Here is a 17366-nt window from a genome sequence, read left to right on the forward strand (position 1 = left end):
GGTAGAAACAAGGAGACGGTAGCAGATCTGTATACCCGACTGAAGCGCGAACGAGGACTGAAGATAAATGTGTCTAAGACGAAGTACATGCTGGCTGGCGGGACCGATCGCGATAGGGAACGCTTGGGCAGTAGTATTATGATCGACGGCGATGAGTTCGAGGTGGTTGACGAGTTCATCTATCTAGGTTCATTGGTGACTGCGGAAAATAACACCAGCCGGGAGATCAGAAAGCGTATTATCTGTGGAAGTCGTGCTTACTATGAAATCCACAAAACTTTGAGATCCAGGAAGCTTCACCACCGCACGAAATGCGCCATGTACAACACACTGATTAGACCGGTGGTTCTCTACGGGCACGAAACGTGGAGGATCTGCAACCACTCGAAGTCTTCGAAAGAAGGGTGCTGAGAACGATCTTCAGTGGTGTGCAGGTGGATGGCGTGTGGAGGAGAAGGATGAACCACGAACTTGCGCGACTCTATGGTGAGCCAAGTATCCGGAAAGTAGCTCAAGCTGGAAGGGTACGGTGGGCGGGGCATGTTGTAAGGATGCCGGACAACAATCCCACCAAGTTGGTTTTCACCTCCAACCCGGCAGGTACAAGACGGAGAGGAGCGCAGCTTTCCCGGTGGCTGGACCAAGTTGACCAGACCCTGGCGAGTATCAGGCACCTGAGAGGTTGGAGACAAGCAGCAACTGACCGAGTGACGTGGCGGAATATTGTGGAACAGATGAAATCATGAGAATATGATATACAATCAGGAAATATAATATAAGTCAGGTAAACTAGAAAAAATGTAATTTTTGGTTACAGTGTTGTCCCTCTCCTAGGTTGACGGTATTGCAAACATCTTCAAGCATATTTGAGCAGACAACTGCTTTAAGATGGTTATTGCATTACGCCTCGATAGTGGTGCATCGAGGAGACCGAGAGGGCTTATGGTCCTTTTTTATGTTTTGTGTTATTTCATACTCTGCACCAGCCCAAACTAACAGTCATCTAAGAGCCTGTGCACACTGGCGTGGCCGATTGGCGGGTCGCCGTGGATTGACTTTTTCTGTGGGCTGTGTTTGCAGACATTGTTTAACAGCTTAACGGCTGTCTTTTTGAGCACGGCTCGCTGTGGGAGTCATTGTGTGTCGATTTATCGGTCGACCTCGTCCACGTGCACAGGCGCATTAAAAAAAAATAACAGTTGAACCCTATTAGTTGTGTTGTGTTGTAATAATTGTAGTTGTTAGTACTAGTGTAAAATTGTTAGGTGCTAATCGTATGTCTGTGTATGTGTTCGTCTGAGTATTTGTGACATATGGGTCAGGGAATGGATGCAGAACTGCTTATATGATAGATGAGATCACTTTTTACCGGTGTTCAATTCGTGCATTCGATTCGATTCATTCGGATTGGATAAATGAAGGTACGATTAATTTACCGACGCACGTCAATCATCCATTCCCGGTCAGCATAGCATGAGAAACTTCTAACGGAATGCAATTATCGTTAATGGCAAATATATATCATTTTCTGGCATTTAGACGATTCCAAGTAGTTTTATCGCATGTTACATGTGTGTTGTTCAATTGATACTCAACAATACTAACTCTTCTCCATGGGCTTGGCGGTGGACTCCAGACTGACTCTAAAGTAAACATCATTCAATTGCACAATGTATTGAATTTAAAATTTAAGTGAACTATCCAAAGTATTGGGATTATATCAAGTCAAATGTTCAAAATTTGCCTAGTAATTTTGAAGAACCATCATTCACGCGAACCAAACCGTCAAATAAAGTGGATATGTTCCCAAATATAAGCAACTTAGACTACGTCCCTCCCGTTCTTTTCTTCTACTTCATTTGTCTGTTTTTGTTTTTCTTCTATTAGTTTGCTTTTCCACTACTCATGTAAACCAAAAAATCAGTCAATTTATACGCTTCTGCTTAATGTCTTCTTTTTTTTCTTTTAATTCGGCATGTTCTTTTTCCTTTTTATTTATTTATTTATTTATTTATTTATTTATTTATTTATTTATAATTGATATCAACAGACACAGTGTGGTCCTAATGATAATTTCTTAATCTATTTAAAAAGTCAAATTGTAATCTGCTACGTGGAATGTGAAGATCGAACTCGGATGACACTCTGTTGAAGGTCCGCTACAAACCAATGATGGCACCGTTTACTCCATAGTTAGTCCGGCGAAGAGGTAATCGGAGAAATGAATTATTGCGAAGGGCGCGAGGGCGAACGTTCATATTTATCGCACTGAGAAGCTCGGGGCAGTCAATTCGATCTTGCAAAATATCCGAAATCGTCATAGCACGGAATAGATCCCGCCGCATTTGCAATGTATCGAGTCCAATAAGCAAACCCCGGCTTTCGTAACATGGCAGCTGGTGAGGCAATCGACGAAGGGCAAACCGAACAATGTACTGTCTCAATTCGATGGACACCGTTAAGATAATGAGGGTTCCACACAACTGAACAACATTCCAGAGTTGATCGAACGATTGAGCAGTAGAGAGATTTCAAGCAGTAAATATCTGAAAAGTGCTTAGATATTCTCATTATGAACCCCAAACAGCGGAATGCCTTTGCGACAATATAGCTGATATGCTGTTTAAACGTCAGTTGTTCATCGAGAAAAACTCCGAGATCTTTGATACAATTCGCTCTGTCATTCATGGATTCAGCTAGACAGTAATCGAATCGAATTTGCGTTTTTCCCTCGAGACCGTACATTTCTTGGGGTTTAAGGTCATTCGGTTGAACTCGCACCATTCCACAAAGGCGTTAAAGGAAAGCTGCATCATCAGTATTCCGGATTCTATGGTATAACTTGAGGTCGTCGGCGAAAGACAACCGTGGTCCTTCTAAACAAAAGTTGACGTCGTTGAAGTACAGAAGAAAAATCAATGGACCGAGATGGCTGCCTTACGGAATACCAGATGAAGCAAAGAATTCTTCGGATACACAATCACCTATTTTGACTGCTAGACGACGATCACTGAGAACTTTGCCACTGCAATAGCGTGATTAATCTTGTCAAAAGCAGCTGAAAGGTCCGTGTAGATAACGTCAGTTTGAAGGCCGTCCGACATGGCATCTGTAACATATGTTGTGAACGACAGAGGATTCGTAGATGTTGAACGTTTCGGCATAAATCCATGCTGAGTCTCGGAGATATACTGTTTGCAGCGACTGGAGATGGGTTCCAACACAGCCATTTCAAAACTGCGCTTAGCGTTGTAATACCACGGTAGCTGTCAACTACCTTTTTATTACCTTTTTTGTGAATTGGAAACATGAAGGAGGATTTCCAGAATTCGGGAAATACTCCGGTTGTTAGCGACAATTGAAACAGATGACAAAGAGGTTCAATTAGACCGGCAGAGCATTTTTTTAGAATAGTTGGTATGCTATCTGGGCCTGCCGAAGTTGAAGCCTTCATTTTGCCAATCGCCAGTTGTACCATATTATTGTCGATATTGATAGAGTTCAAATACTGGTATGATTGAGGTACATTAAGAGCCGCGCGTGAAACCTGGGTCGGTGTCAGTTTCTCGTTGGAGAAAACACTCGCGAACTTTTCAGAGAATAGTTGGCAAATCTCCTGTAAACTAGAGCTCATACGTCCTCCATAGCTCATCGTTGAAGGCAACCCGGATTCCTTTCTTTGCTCGTTTACATGCTTCCAGAATGTTTTAGGTTCGGACTTCAACTTACGTTGCAAGTTTCGCAAGTAATCGGCATGGCAACGCTTCGATGTCTTTTTATAGACTTGGTTAACATGAAAGTAGTGTTGTCGCAGCACGTAGCTCCCAAACTTGGAGTACTTCTTCAGAGCGGCTTTTTTAGTCGCTTTTAGCCGTCTCAGCTCGGCAGTGTGCAACGCTGGGTGCTTAGATTGAAGGCCACTTCTTTTGGGTACATAGCGATCGATAGCATAGCTCATAACATTGGAAAAGGTCTGCACTGCAACGTTGACATCATCATTGTCGAGAATTTCAGTCCAGTGGATATTCGACAGGAAGTCCCCACTGCGGGGAGACTTCATGCAAATTCTAGTAATAACTGTTCCAATGTTCCAATTTATGTAAAATCATTTCACTGCTTCACAAGGATTAAGATGGTATATTAGTACATTAATAGTAATTAGTATTCAAGTAGATATGTCCATACAAAGTTTGATAAAAATTACATATTTTAATGCAAATTTATTAATCACGTAATATTTTCTGTAAGGAAAGGATTTTTCATTCCAAACTTTTAAAATCACCTTAAGGGATCGAAACAAGTCTAAAAATATTTTTGAGAATCGAATAGAAGACGCCATAGCCAAAAATAGAATTTTGCGCTTGGTCAAGTCTCCCCATGTTCCCCTACTACCAAGCGTTCAATTCTTACCAATGCTCAAAAAAGGTTTCTTAAATATTAATCTACCTATGATTATGACCTGTGTCAGGCCATGGCAAACGCCGGAGGATTCTTTGGCTCGGTCTAAGCACGGACAAACAGACCTAATAATTCGAAGACTGATTTGCGAAATACATCGATGATATTCAAAAGAGCACATCTGAACATTATATTACATTACGCTACCTACTGTCGCTTCAACTCATCACATTGTAAAAAGCGATGCTAATGCATTTAACAGACGAAGCCCTAATAGAATTTCAAATAGCTTGACTTAAAAGTTGGAGACACAAGAAGTCACCATATGAAACTCTGGCTAGGAATTTTACACTACCCCGCAGGATCGTTGTTTGAAAGCAAGATTCCGTGTTATGTCATTTGCCATACTGATAAATTGGAATCCAAATTATAATTTTAAACAATAAGTGATTATTTGGAATTACCGTATCGATGACAAAATGTTGAATTCAGTTGATACACTATCAACTTGCCACAAATTCGCGTGTACCAATTTGCCCCAAGGTACGCACTTAATGTTTATTTCTTGAAAAAGATGTAGTTGTAGTTGTAATTAGTATTTCAGCTTTAGTGATACAACCGATTCTAATTAGAATTGGTTGTGTTATTGTCGATCAGTCGATTTATTGGATTATCACGATTCAAATTATGTAAAATAGTTGGTGGAAAAACGATTCAACAAGCGGAATGGTGCTTTTGAAAAAGTGATTTTCATTACGCAGTGTTATGTGGCGTGTCCCAGCACAATGTGGTAGTGTGACAAAAATCACAGCCACTTTTTCAAAAGCACCATAGCGCTTCGTTAATTGTTTTTCCACCAACTATTTTGCAGAACTTGAATTGCGATGATCTAAAGAATCGACTGATATTCTTCATTTAGAGTTTTGAAAAAGTTTTATATTGATAAACCGGTGGCAAAGCTGAACGCAATTTCTCCTACGCATAGGGGAACATGGGGTGACTTGACCAGGTTTTCAGCTAAAACTGCATAAATCTCTAAAAAAGCCTTCAATCCCTCAAAAGTCATTGAGATATAATGTGCAAAGTTATTGTGCGTCTTCATGATTTTTTGCAGAATTTTTAACTTAATTTTTGAAAAGTTACAAAAGTTTTTCTGCGATCGCTCTTTTTTTTTTTTTTTGGTGAAGTCTCCCCACTGCGGATTTTTTTTAATGCATTTTTCTGAGGATTAACTGTACTGCTTGCATTGCATGTTCACACGTCACGAAATCAGTCCTACTATTGCTAACTTTGTTTACTAATACTAAAATATAAAGACTTAGGGTGATGAGCCTATTTTCACCATACTAAGCAAGGTGCATCACTAATTCGGCAATTTCTTGCCTTACAATCAATGGAATGCGTAAAAATTGACATGAACCGCTTTGCTTCGTTGTTAAGAACCAATATAATAACACAAATGCGTTGAAAACAGTAAAATTCTCGTGTTTGAGCACAATGAAAACTCGAATCGAGTGCCCCTATTGTTGCGCTACCATTTGACTCAATGCGTTGAACAAAGATGGCAGACACTGCTCTAACCAACGGCTTCAAATGGGTAGGGTGATAATAGAAACATGGTGCAAATAGGCTCATCACCCTATGTTTGAGGTGTTTTTTTTTTATGGTGTAATTAACATTAACAGTAAATACCAAAGCATAATAAATATCAGGAATTTTGTATCTTTCTTCATCTAATTACCACTTGGTCAAGTCTCCCCAACATTAGTTGTTGCGTTCAATGTCATGCAAATTCTAGTAATAACTGTTGTAAATATATATCATTTTCTGGCATATAGACGATTCCAAGTAGTTTTATTGCATGTTACATGTGTGTTGTTCAAATAATACTCAATAATAATACTAACTCTTCTCTTTATTTCATTTTGTTTTATTTATGTTCGGTCTCATGCGTCACATTCCTATGATGACCTCTCCGAGTTCATTCATCAAAAAAGGGTAACATTGCTGCCAACAATGACTATTCGCTACCATCGGACGTCGCCAGGTTTTAGAAGAATTGAGATGTACTCTCATACTCAATTGAATCAGATAAGTAGGAACGACCAAAAACTGCAAGTAGCATATTACACATGTCTTATTTTAACACATTAAATATTATTTGTATTAACTTATTATTTACAGGTAACACACATATCTCAACACACAACACTTCCCATACACACGTAAACATTCAAACTCGCAAATATACAAATGCTCGACAGGTGACTGGGCCAAGTGCATTCACTCGTAGGATCTATCATTTCGATGATCGCCTCGATTCTACGAAACCAGTGCACAATTAAGCTGACATCAGCTAGTCTCGTCTGGTGAATGCATGTAACCTGGAAGCCCCAGACACAACAGGACGAGACGGAAAGATGACGGACTAGACTCGACGGGGCCTAGTTCAGAGTTTTAGGCATTCTTAAATGCACGGCTAGCGACATAAAAAAGAAAGGATGTGCTATGTGTGGTGGTTGGCTATTCAAGTATTGGTAGAGTTTGAAGTGCTAATGTATGTCTTTCATGTGATGATCATAAATTCAGCTGTATCTTGTACCTATCTAATCTATTACGTCTCTCATATATTGTTCTTTATTTCTTCTTTTCGAGTCCTATACTGCCATTCTACACCCGCCTTCAGCTGGGTCAGCAAAGATGGTGATAGTGAACATCTTAACACTCACACATTCTTAAACGCGGTCTCAAGCGAGAACCTACGAAAATGCCCTCGCGCACGCGATTGCGAATCGATCGCGTCCGGAAGCCTATTCTTGATCCTAGAAGTCTAGGTCCATGCCTTCAGCTGGACCAATTAAGAAAATGCACCCATACCTATTAGACAACACGTCTCATGGCGACATGACCGGGAACCCTATCGATATAAACGATCCCACTCTCTGCCAGAATTCTAATCGCGCACCGAAAATTTAATATCAGACTCACGGTTCGCGCGACCATTCAAGAACACACGTTACAAAATCACGTCAGCGCACAAACGTTAGAGCCCCTCGCGATTTTCCAAGCAACCTACGCTCACGAACTCGCAAACATGATTACACCCCGGTGATAAGGTGAAAATCTCAGCACTCATAAACTTAGCAACACGATCTCAAGCGTCAACCTACAAACTCCCGCGCTCGCGCCATCATGAATCGGGATCGTCCGGAAGTCTCTATCCTCGGTACCAACAATCTAGGTCCTTGTTAATTAATAAAAAAATTGAAAAATAACTCCCATATCCACTGGACAAAACGTTCCATGGCGACATGACCGGAAACTCTAGTGATATGGGGTAACTCTCTCCCTGTCAGAATGTGACCCGTACACCGAAAGCTAAAGATCAGAATGACGGTCCGCGAATATATGAATAGCCGCAGGGTTTCAAAATCGAATTTATACACGCAAAGTCACATACACGGTCACAAAGTCACATACAGTCATGAATCGGTCACGTCCGGAAATTTTTAGCCTTCATTCTAGCAATTTACATTCAGTTCGACCAATAAAAAAATAAAGCTCATATCCACTAGACCACGCGTTCTACGGCGACATGAATGAGAATTCTAATGATATGTATGAACCCACTTTCTTCTGGAATCTGAACCGTACACAAAAAATTAAGTATCAGATTCACGGTCCGCGCGCGATCATTCTAGAACACACGCGAATATGCGAAAGGCACACTGTTATGAAATAGAATTTATACACGCGAAGTTCATACACGTTAGCACACGTGACATACAAACGCGATCGAGCATGTTAACGTACAAATGTTCGAGCCCTTCGCGATGATACACGCGATCGCGAGTTCCTACGCCCGCACATACCTGAACCGTATAATGAATATCACATTCAGAATCACGGCCCGCTACAATTGGCCTAATGCAGTGTTTTAGTGGGCGAAATTGCCTGTCTCGTCTGCAAATTGTAGTATGTGATTCAGACTGGGAGCCCTTCCGAGAACCTAGCTCTACAGCTCCAGTAGGACAACTCTCGACTAAAAAAAAGTTATTAATCGCGTAATATTTTCTGTAAGGAAAGGATTTTTCATTCCAAACTTTTAAAATTACCTTAAGGGATCGAAACAAGTCTAAAAATATTTTTGAGAATCGAATAGAAGACGCCATAGCTAAAAATAGAACTTTGCGCTTGGTCAAGTCTCCCCATGTTCCCCTACTACCAAGCGTTCAATTCTTACATATGCTCGAAAAAGGTTTCTTAAATATTGATCTACCTATGATTATGACCTGTGTCAGGCCATGGCAAACGCCGGAGGATTCTTTGGCTCGGTCTAAGCACGGACAAACAGACCTAATAATTCGAAGACTGATTTGCGAAATACATCGATGATATTCAAAACAGAACATCTGAACATTACATTACATTACGCTACCTACTGTCGCTTCAACTCATCGCATCGTAAAAAGCGATGCTAATTCATTTGACAGACGAAGCTCTAATAGCATTTCAAATTGCATGACTTAAAAGTTGGAGACACAAGAAGTCACCATATGAAACTCTGGCTAGGAATTTTACACTACCCCGCAGGATCGTTGTTTGAAAGCAAGATTCCGTGTTATGTCATTTGCCATACTGATAAATTGGAATCCAAATTATAATTTTAAACAATAAGTGATTATTTGGAATTACCGTATCGATGACAAAATGTTGAATTCAGTTGATACACTATCAACTTGCCATAAATTCGTGTGTACCAATTTGCCACTTGTGGGTACGCACTTAATGTTTATTTCTTGAAAAAGATGTAGTTGTAGTTGTAATTAGTATTCCAGCTTTAGTGATACAACCGATTCTAATTAGAATTGGTTGTGTTATTGGCGCCGGAATACTACATAGTTAAGCTCAGCCGGAATGTTGGCTGGTTCTAATTCGCATTACGGCTTCAGTGACACTATTAATCGGTTGTATCAGTGGAGCCGGAATATGGATTAAAACCAACCAGAATCCCGGCTCATTTCCAATTGAACTTTACGGGGTGTATGCTAAGTCCGTATACCGATTATTGGAAGTCTGTTGCCCGATAGTAGCGCCGGCTAGCGGCTAATTGTTGCTTGCTGATGTCATTTAAAAATGATAGTTATATTTTTTACTCATACAATGGATGTCATTCATTAATAGCAAAAGTACCTACAATTACTTTTGGGATGGGTCAAAATACACTTTGAGGGGAAATTCCGGAGAAACTATTGTTGACTCTGCGCAGTTCACAGCAGTCACGAAAGAGATGACAAGACTCCTTTTGTTCACGAGCACTAGATGTGTTGTTGTTGTGAATGTTGATAATTGTCTTTTAAGCGCAAAGCTCCGATCTACATGTGGAACATGCCATTTAAGCCAACCGCTACTGATTCCTGATTCTAGTTTTAAGTCAGACGAGATGTAATGACTATATCAACGTGCTCCGTGTATCAACCTCGGAAAACAACGCAGTTTACTTCAGCAAATTAATATCATTATTGAAGCCACGCATAAAATGCTACCACTTCATCATTATTTTTGTTTTACTGTATACTGCTCTGTCCAAGTTGTACAGTAATGTTTCCATTTCGAGTGGGTATAGTCCAGCGTACCAAGTATTCCTGAATAAGCCCACTATTCTGCGATTCAAAATCGCCTTTGAACATTCTTAAAACCCAGATATATTTACCCAACTATACTATCTGCAATATTACCATAGATGACGGGTTACAAAATTTATGTAAAAATCTGTCTAAACATCTATTATCTGGGGTATGGAAGTATTCTCACATAGATTAACGCGCAAATTTTCTCCCATCCGAATATATTTGACTGTAGCATCCGAGGGACGTATGTCAGATGGCTTCCGCATAATTTAGTAAAACCCAGCTTTCTCTGGCTTTTTAATATAGTATTATCTCCTCTTCAAAGGCTTCGAAATACATAAAAAACGAAAGTGTCTTCGAAACCGATGGTTCGTATAAACTGGTTCCGCAAAACAATCGTTGAATGGCCGAAAAAATTCTTTCACCGCAAGTCTGTTTGTAATATCTAGGATGAGATCCTCTTCATTGCACTCCTGATTCGGAGCCGTTTTTAGTATGTGCTTTAGACAATAACTGCCGGGCAAACATTGGTTCATAGAAATCGTCGTCCGTCCCGAACTCATCAAATTTCTCAGAATTATTACATAGAAAATTTTAGCATATTTGAACAAAAAATGTTTTGGAAAGAGAACGATATTTGTTACTGAAACGATTTTATTGAATTCAATAAATAAATGTATTTTCTCTCTAGCAATATTTTTTCACTGAATTAATAAATCCATATAATTAAAAAACGATTTTTATTGCATGATTGCAAAAAATGTAACGTAACTATAATAACAACGACCATTGTGAAAACAGATTATTATTTTGGCAACCTATTTACCAACGACCGGTACGAAAACGGGTGTCTAAATATATTATTATCGTTTAGCGCAATCAAAATACACACGCATTTGCTTACGCACCGGTGCTGATAGTCTAAGTGTATGAAAATTTGTAAAATAATGTAAATATTCGTAGTGCTATAATGTTTGATCGCTGTGTGTGTTGTGTGTTGTTTTGCCGTTACGAAAATTAGTATTAGTTAACATTAGTCTGTACCAGCTTTGCTCGAAGGCGATATATATAAATAAATATTTCCAGTTTAAAAATTAAACTGCAGTTTTCTCACAATTCATATATTTTTATTTTGAAAATGGTTATGCCATTGTGTTTCCCAGGCAGTTTTACATAGAGCAACATCTAATTCGTCAAAATTATTTGTGCTAATCCCCAGACACAGCTATTTTAAGCAAAAATCACAGTATTTCTCAGCACGTTTCTCGCTATATCTCAGTAACCAAAGAGGATGTCAAAATTCTGAAAACGCCTCTTTGTAGAGATTTTTTAGACAAGTAATGGGGCATATCTAACTCAGTTTACCCCAAAATGGCGTCTGTCATAAGATAGCACAATAGCGACAATATAATAACATATCATCAAATAATTCGTTTTAGAGCTCTACTTTTAAAACAATTATGAGATACTTTGTAACTAATAAAACAATGCAATCTTCTTACTTCATATTTTCAGAGCTGGCAGCCACCTTTCACGGTCGACGTTGAAAAGCTAACGTTTGTTCCGCGCGTTCAACGTCTAAACGAGTTAGAAGCAGAGACACGCATAAAACTAAATTTCCTCGATCAGATCGCGAAGTTTTGGGAATTGCAAGGTTCTTCATTGAAGATTCCTATGGTTGAGCGCAAGCCATTGGACCTCTATACATTGCATAAAGTAGTAAACGATGAAGCAGGCATCGAAATCGTCACAAAAGAACGCAAGTGGTCAAGAGTTGCTTGTCGTATGGGATATCAGCAAGGAAAAAATGTAGGAACGAATCTTAAAGCACATTATGAAAGAATTTTATATCCGTTTGACATTTATCGTTCTGGTAAAATTATTGATTTGGCAAATTTAGAAACAGAGCAAGAGGATTGTGAATACAAACCTCATTCAATCGAAGCCCGGCAGCAGGTGCAACCTCCACCCGCAACAACAGCCAGGCGATCTCAGCGTTTTGCTCAAATGAATAAATCAGCCAGTATTGGAGCAGAGAACGACTTATCTAGATTCTCGCCAAATAAATATCGTTTGAAAAGTATGTATGGCACTAGTACAAATGGATCGACAAAAGGAAAGTCAGACATAACGTATACGCCAAATCCGCATGATCCAATGGCAAAGTATATCTGTCATATGTGCAACAGAGGTGACGTGGAAGAATCGATGCTACTTTGCGACGGATGTGACGCTTCGTATCATACTTTCTGTTTGTTACCACCATTGCAAGAGATTCCTAAAGGTGATTGGCGCTGTCCGAAATGTATTGTAGAAGAGAACTCCAAGCCAGTAGAGGCATTTGGATTCGAACAAGCTCAACGAGAGTATACGCTTCAGCAGTTTGGTGAAATGGCCGATCAATTCAAATCCAACTATTTTAACATGCCCGTTCACCTTGTTCCAATAGAGCTTGTTGAGAAGGAATTCTGGCGTATTGTTTCGTCTATCGATGAGGATGTAACTGTCGAGTACGGGGCAGATCTACACACCATGGATCATGGTAGCGGATTTCCAACTAAATCGTCGTTATATCTATTGCCGGAAGACCAAGAATACGCAGAATCCAGCTGGAATCTGAACAACCTGCCAGTGTTGGACGAGTCTATTTTGGGGCATATCAATGCGGACATTAGTGGTATGAAGGTACCATGGATGTATGTTGGAATGTGTTTCGCTACATTCTGTTGGCATAACGAAGATCACTGGAGTTATTCTATAAACTATTTGCATTGGGGTGAGCCAAAAACGTGGTACGGTGTTCCTGGAACAAGAGCTGAAGATTTTGAAGCGGCCATGAAGTTGGCAGCGCCAGAGTTATTCCAATCTCAACCGGATTTGCTGCATCAACTAGTAACGATAATGAACCCAAACATTCTCATGAACTCTACTGTACCAGTGTACAGAACCGATCAACATGCTGGTGAATTTGTTGTAACATTTCCACGTGCATACCATGCTGGGTTCAATCAGGGCTATAATTTTGCTGAGGCGGTAAACTTTGCTCCTGCCGATTGGATGAAAATGGGTCGAGAATGTGTGAATCATTATTCTAAGTTACGAAGATACTGCGTATTTTCTCATGATGAGCTGGTGTGTAAAATGGCACTTGAGCCTGATCGATTGAATCTTGGAATAGCGACCGCATGTTATATCGACATGGCAGAAATGGTAGACACCGAGAAAAAGCTAAGAAAAAATCTTCTAGAATGGGTAAGTAGATAAAAAAGACTTTGCATTAAATTAGTTTGCTTCAACTTCGTACTATACATCTCCATATTTACACAGGGTGTTACAAACGCGGAACGGGAAGCATTCGAGCTACTATCGGACGATGCAAGGCAATGCGAAATCTGCAAAACGACGTGTTTTCTCTCTGCGGTCACCTGCAAATGTACTACGAATCTAGCTTGCCTCCGCCACTTTGCTGAACTCTGCGATTGCCCCTCGGAAAATCACACTCTCAAATATCGTTACACACTCGATGAGTTACCGTTGATGGTACAGAAGTTGAAGGTTAAAGCGGAGTCATTTGAGAAGTGGCTGTTCAAAGTACGAGATGTACTTGATCCGGCAATCCATACTAATATCACCTTAGAGGAATTGCAGGAGATTGCTCAAGAGGCAGAAACACAAAAGTTTCCAAACAGCGTCATTCTAGAACGACTAAATTTCTCCATACTGGAAGCGCAAAAGTGCATAACTGTGATTCAGCAGCTCGATATAAACAAAATTCGTACAAGGACACGAAACACTGCTGAGTGTGCCAAGTACAAGCTTACATTAGAAGAACTTGATATGTTCGTAAATGAAATCAACAATTTACGCTGTATAATACGCGAAGGAGACAGTGTACGCGAACTGCAAAAAATTGGTAAAGAATGGGTAAAACAAGTTGAAGGTGCCCTGAAAGCTCGATTTAAAGATACCAATATCCAGCAGCTGACGCACCTAATTGAAGAAGGTAACTCACTATGCATCGAATTGCCGCAAATTGTGCTGCTGAAAGATCGACTCGCCCAATTCAAATGGTACAAACAAGTACGTCTGCTACGAGAAAATACAATCGATCGCCTATCGTTGGATGAAATTAAAAAAATGCTTGATGACGGAATGAAAATCCTCCCACATACAGTTCTGGAGAAGGAATTGGCGGAACTCCATGGAATTATGTTGCAGGTAAGTTTCGACAGCCATTATTCTATCAATAGCAATGGATTCCCATCCAACTTTGTATTTCAATTCTAGATTGTAGATTGGGAACAATCTGCCAGCCAATGTTTCAAGACGGAGACTCGTCACAAAATCAGCGAAATCGAAAGTCTTTTGGAAAGGGCTCATCTGATTGAAGATTTTCTTCCATCACACAGTCAACTACGAGATGCTTTGCAGAAATCGAAAGAATGGCTTCACGCCATCGAGTCACTAGAGCGTAATGAGAACTGCAACTTTTTCCACACATTGCAGAACATTGCCAATCGGGCTAAGTTGCTGCCAATGGAAGCCGAACGACAGAAGCTGTTTGAGAGCATGGGGGCAGACAGAGATGGCAAATTATCGTTGTCATGTTTTGGGTATGCTGAATCCGCCGCTAGCAGTGGAATCAAGAGGAAACAAATGAGTAACGTTGATGAAGTAATCAAAAAAATTAAAGATGATCCATGCATCACAGAGCTTGACGAGCAAATTTTAAAAGCACAAATACTTTGCTGGAACGATAAAAATAAAGTTAGTGCACTGAGTCTGTCCAGTTGGTATACTAGCATAGAAGAAAAATTCGGTGATAGCAAGATTGTTTATCACTGCGGAAAGTGTTCCGAAATTGCGAAGAAAAAAACTATCAAACTATACAAGGAAGAGAAAAAAGAGTCTTTGAAAGAGCAGCTAAAACCAGATCTGGACTTCAAAGTGGAAATTAACCAGTTGGAGGAAGACACTCAAATATCGCGGGAAAGCTTTGATGACTTCGAAGATGAAGATAATGAGGGCGACGATCAAATGAGCGACCCAGATAATCAAAGCGATCGAGACAGTGATAATAGCCACGCTGAGGATGAAGAGGGAGCATGTGATGCTTTTGTTGGTGATAGTGAAGACAGTAATTTGGACGATTATCCGAATAAGCTCGACTTGGATGACGGAGAGAAAAGTACCAGCTTCGCAAAGCATGCTACCGGTTCGCTGTATAGTGACGTTAATTCTTTCGCTGCAACAACTAGTCAACAATGTAAAACTTCGAAGCAAAAGTTGACTACTGGTATAAGTGATACTTCAACGGCTGTAGTAATGCCTACGATAGATCCAAGGGGTGTAATATTTTAGACAAAACAATACAAACTCTTCGTGAAGTAAATAGTACCTTTCTTATCACATCCTGTGTATGCGAGCTTTTGCTTTCTTTCACGTAGGAAAATAGACAACCATGTCTGTGAAATTGGTCTTGTTTCTTTCAATGTTTGCAATTTGGTTAATCGCTATTATCGTTTCCAGATATCAACGCCACTTCTGAGTTATTCTAGAAATAGATGTCTATAATATTATTATCTATAAGTTCAAATGTCATATACAGAAGATAAATACATTAAAGTCTCGTATCTTTCCCGTTTTCTGTATAATTAAGGATGATGAGCTTTGTATTGAGAAAATCAAACAGTGTTGGGTCACACAACATTTTTGGCCCCACTGCGTGAGAAGGTTTTACACCAACCGACATAACCCCACTAAATGAGTCAGATGAACTTCGTTTGACAAACCTCGGTGGTTTGTTTACATAAGAGTTACGTGAGTTCGAGTGTAACAGATGAGCACCCGTTGCACTCGAACTCACGCAACTGACAAGTAAACAAACCACCGAGAATTGTCAAACATGAACTTCATTCATCATGAGTTCATTGGTGTCGTCATGTTGTAGAATTCAATCAATGTACTGGATACTGGGTGTGGCAATGCTGTATTGCTCTCTCGCTCAATTTCTGTAACTTTATTACGTAATAAAGTTCAACTTCATATATTTTCCATATATCTGCTGTCCACGTGCTTTACAGAGATCGAGCGAGAGAGCAATAGCATTGCCACACCTTAGTATCAACCTCATTGGAACTCAATATTCAGGCAAGGATCGGTGCTACCGGGCGCCAGTTATACCGGTTTTCCTAGCCCTTCTGGCAACCGGCCGATGATACGAAGTGGTGAGCAAACATTAGCTCACACTGTGAGAATGACACAGAAAAGTCAGTCGAAATTAAACCTGCAACTGGACTAGATCGCTCCACCTGAAAAATTAAATCAAGATTAAAAGTTTAGTGCCAAATGTTAGTCGTATGTCAGAGAAATATAGTGTAAAGTACTTACCGTGAAGATTACCTGTGTTTGAAAGTCTCCAATGAAGTTCGCTGCTGCTGCCTGCCGTTCTGTGCAGTGCTTCGCTAATTTCTTCGCTTGCCTTCATTGCGAGCTGCTGCTGGTCGGCGAAAGCGTTCATCTGCTGCAGTGAGTTTGCGTTACCTGTGCCAGGTAAATTGAGAGTTGCAGCAAGTAGGGTACGTGGACCGATAGTTATCCTCGTCTCACCGGAGAGATTCTGGCGACGATGTAAAGAATCACAAAGTAGGGGTAAGCGACATCATATTTTTGGTGCCGTGACCAGGATTCTCGTCCGGACCGCGTGCAGTGCCTTCCATTGAGCATCGCCATTTTGGAAGCCGGCACGAAAGGAGGTTCTACGAAGGAAGTTTCGGATTCTTCGCTTGCTGCTTGCTGCATATTATTAATACAAGGCTCGATTTATCGGGCGCAAGGTAATTACCTGTCCAAATTGTTTTGCGAGTATCGCAGGTGCCCTCTAGATTCTCTTCGTATTTCTTTGTATGCTTCAACGTATCCAATTGTTCTTGGTCGACAATTGCTGCTGTTCGACACGGCGTGGTTGCATTGTCGCCGGCTCCAAGGCGCCATTTTGCCATCGGACAATTGGACCATTGTTCCTCGTGGCGTCCCTAGCCGCATGGGTTGCGGTGTGCTTTGTTCCGGAGCCTTCCGTAGCATATCGGATCGTGATTAATCCTGCTGTGACAAATCGAGCTGAAGTTTTTCGCTGGTTTTGGAGCTGTGGCGGTCCTAGCCGTGGCATTTGCTGTACCGCGTCCCTAGCTGCGTGGATTTTGCTAGTTGCTGTGGCGTCCCCAGCTTTGGCAATTTTTGCTGTGGTGCTACTACCGTGCGCTTTTATTAAATTGTTCCTGCCATACGCGCATTGAACTACCTTTTTGGAGCTTTTCGGCGATTTCTGCTGGCGCGGTC

At 40.5% G+C, this 17366-nt stretch overlaps 1 protein-coding gene across 1 annotated transcript in view; it reads left to right on the forward strand.

The window, feature by feature from the left end:
• LOC131682813 (lysine-specific demethylase 5) overlaps positions 1–15446 on the forward strand; it is a 133815-nt gene extending 118369 nt beyond the window's left edge. Inside the window, exons 2-4 of the mRNA XM_058964574.1 lie at positions 11544–13280; positions 13356–14246; positions 14316–15446. Of these exons, the coding sequence (XP_058820557.1) occupies positions 11544–13280; positions 13356–14246; positions 14316–15389 (3702 nt within the window). The 3' untranslated portion in view covers positions 15390–15446. The remainder of the gene's footprint in view (positions 1–11543; positions 13281–13355; positions 14247–14315) is intronic.
• Positions 15447–17366: the final 1920 nt, after the last annotated feature.

This window comes from Topomyia yanbarensis, chromosome 2 (genome assembly GCF_030247195.1).
Source record: "Topomyia yanbarensis strain Yona2022 chromosome 2, ASM3024719v1, whole genome shotgun sequence".
Taxonomy (NCBI): Eukaryota; Metazoa; Arthropoda; class Insecta; order Diptera; family Culicidae; genus Topomyia; species Topomyia yanbarensis.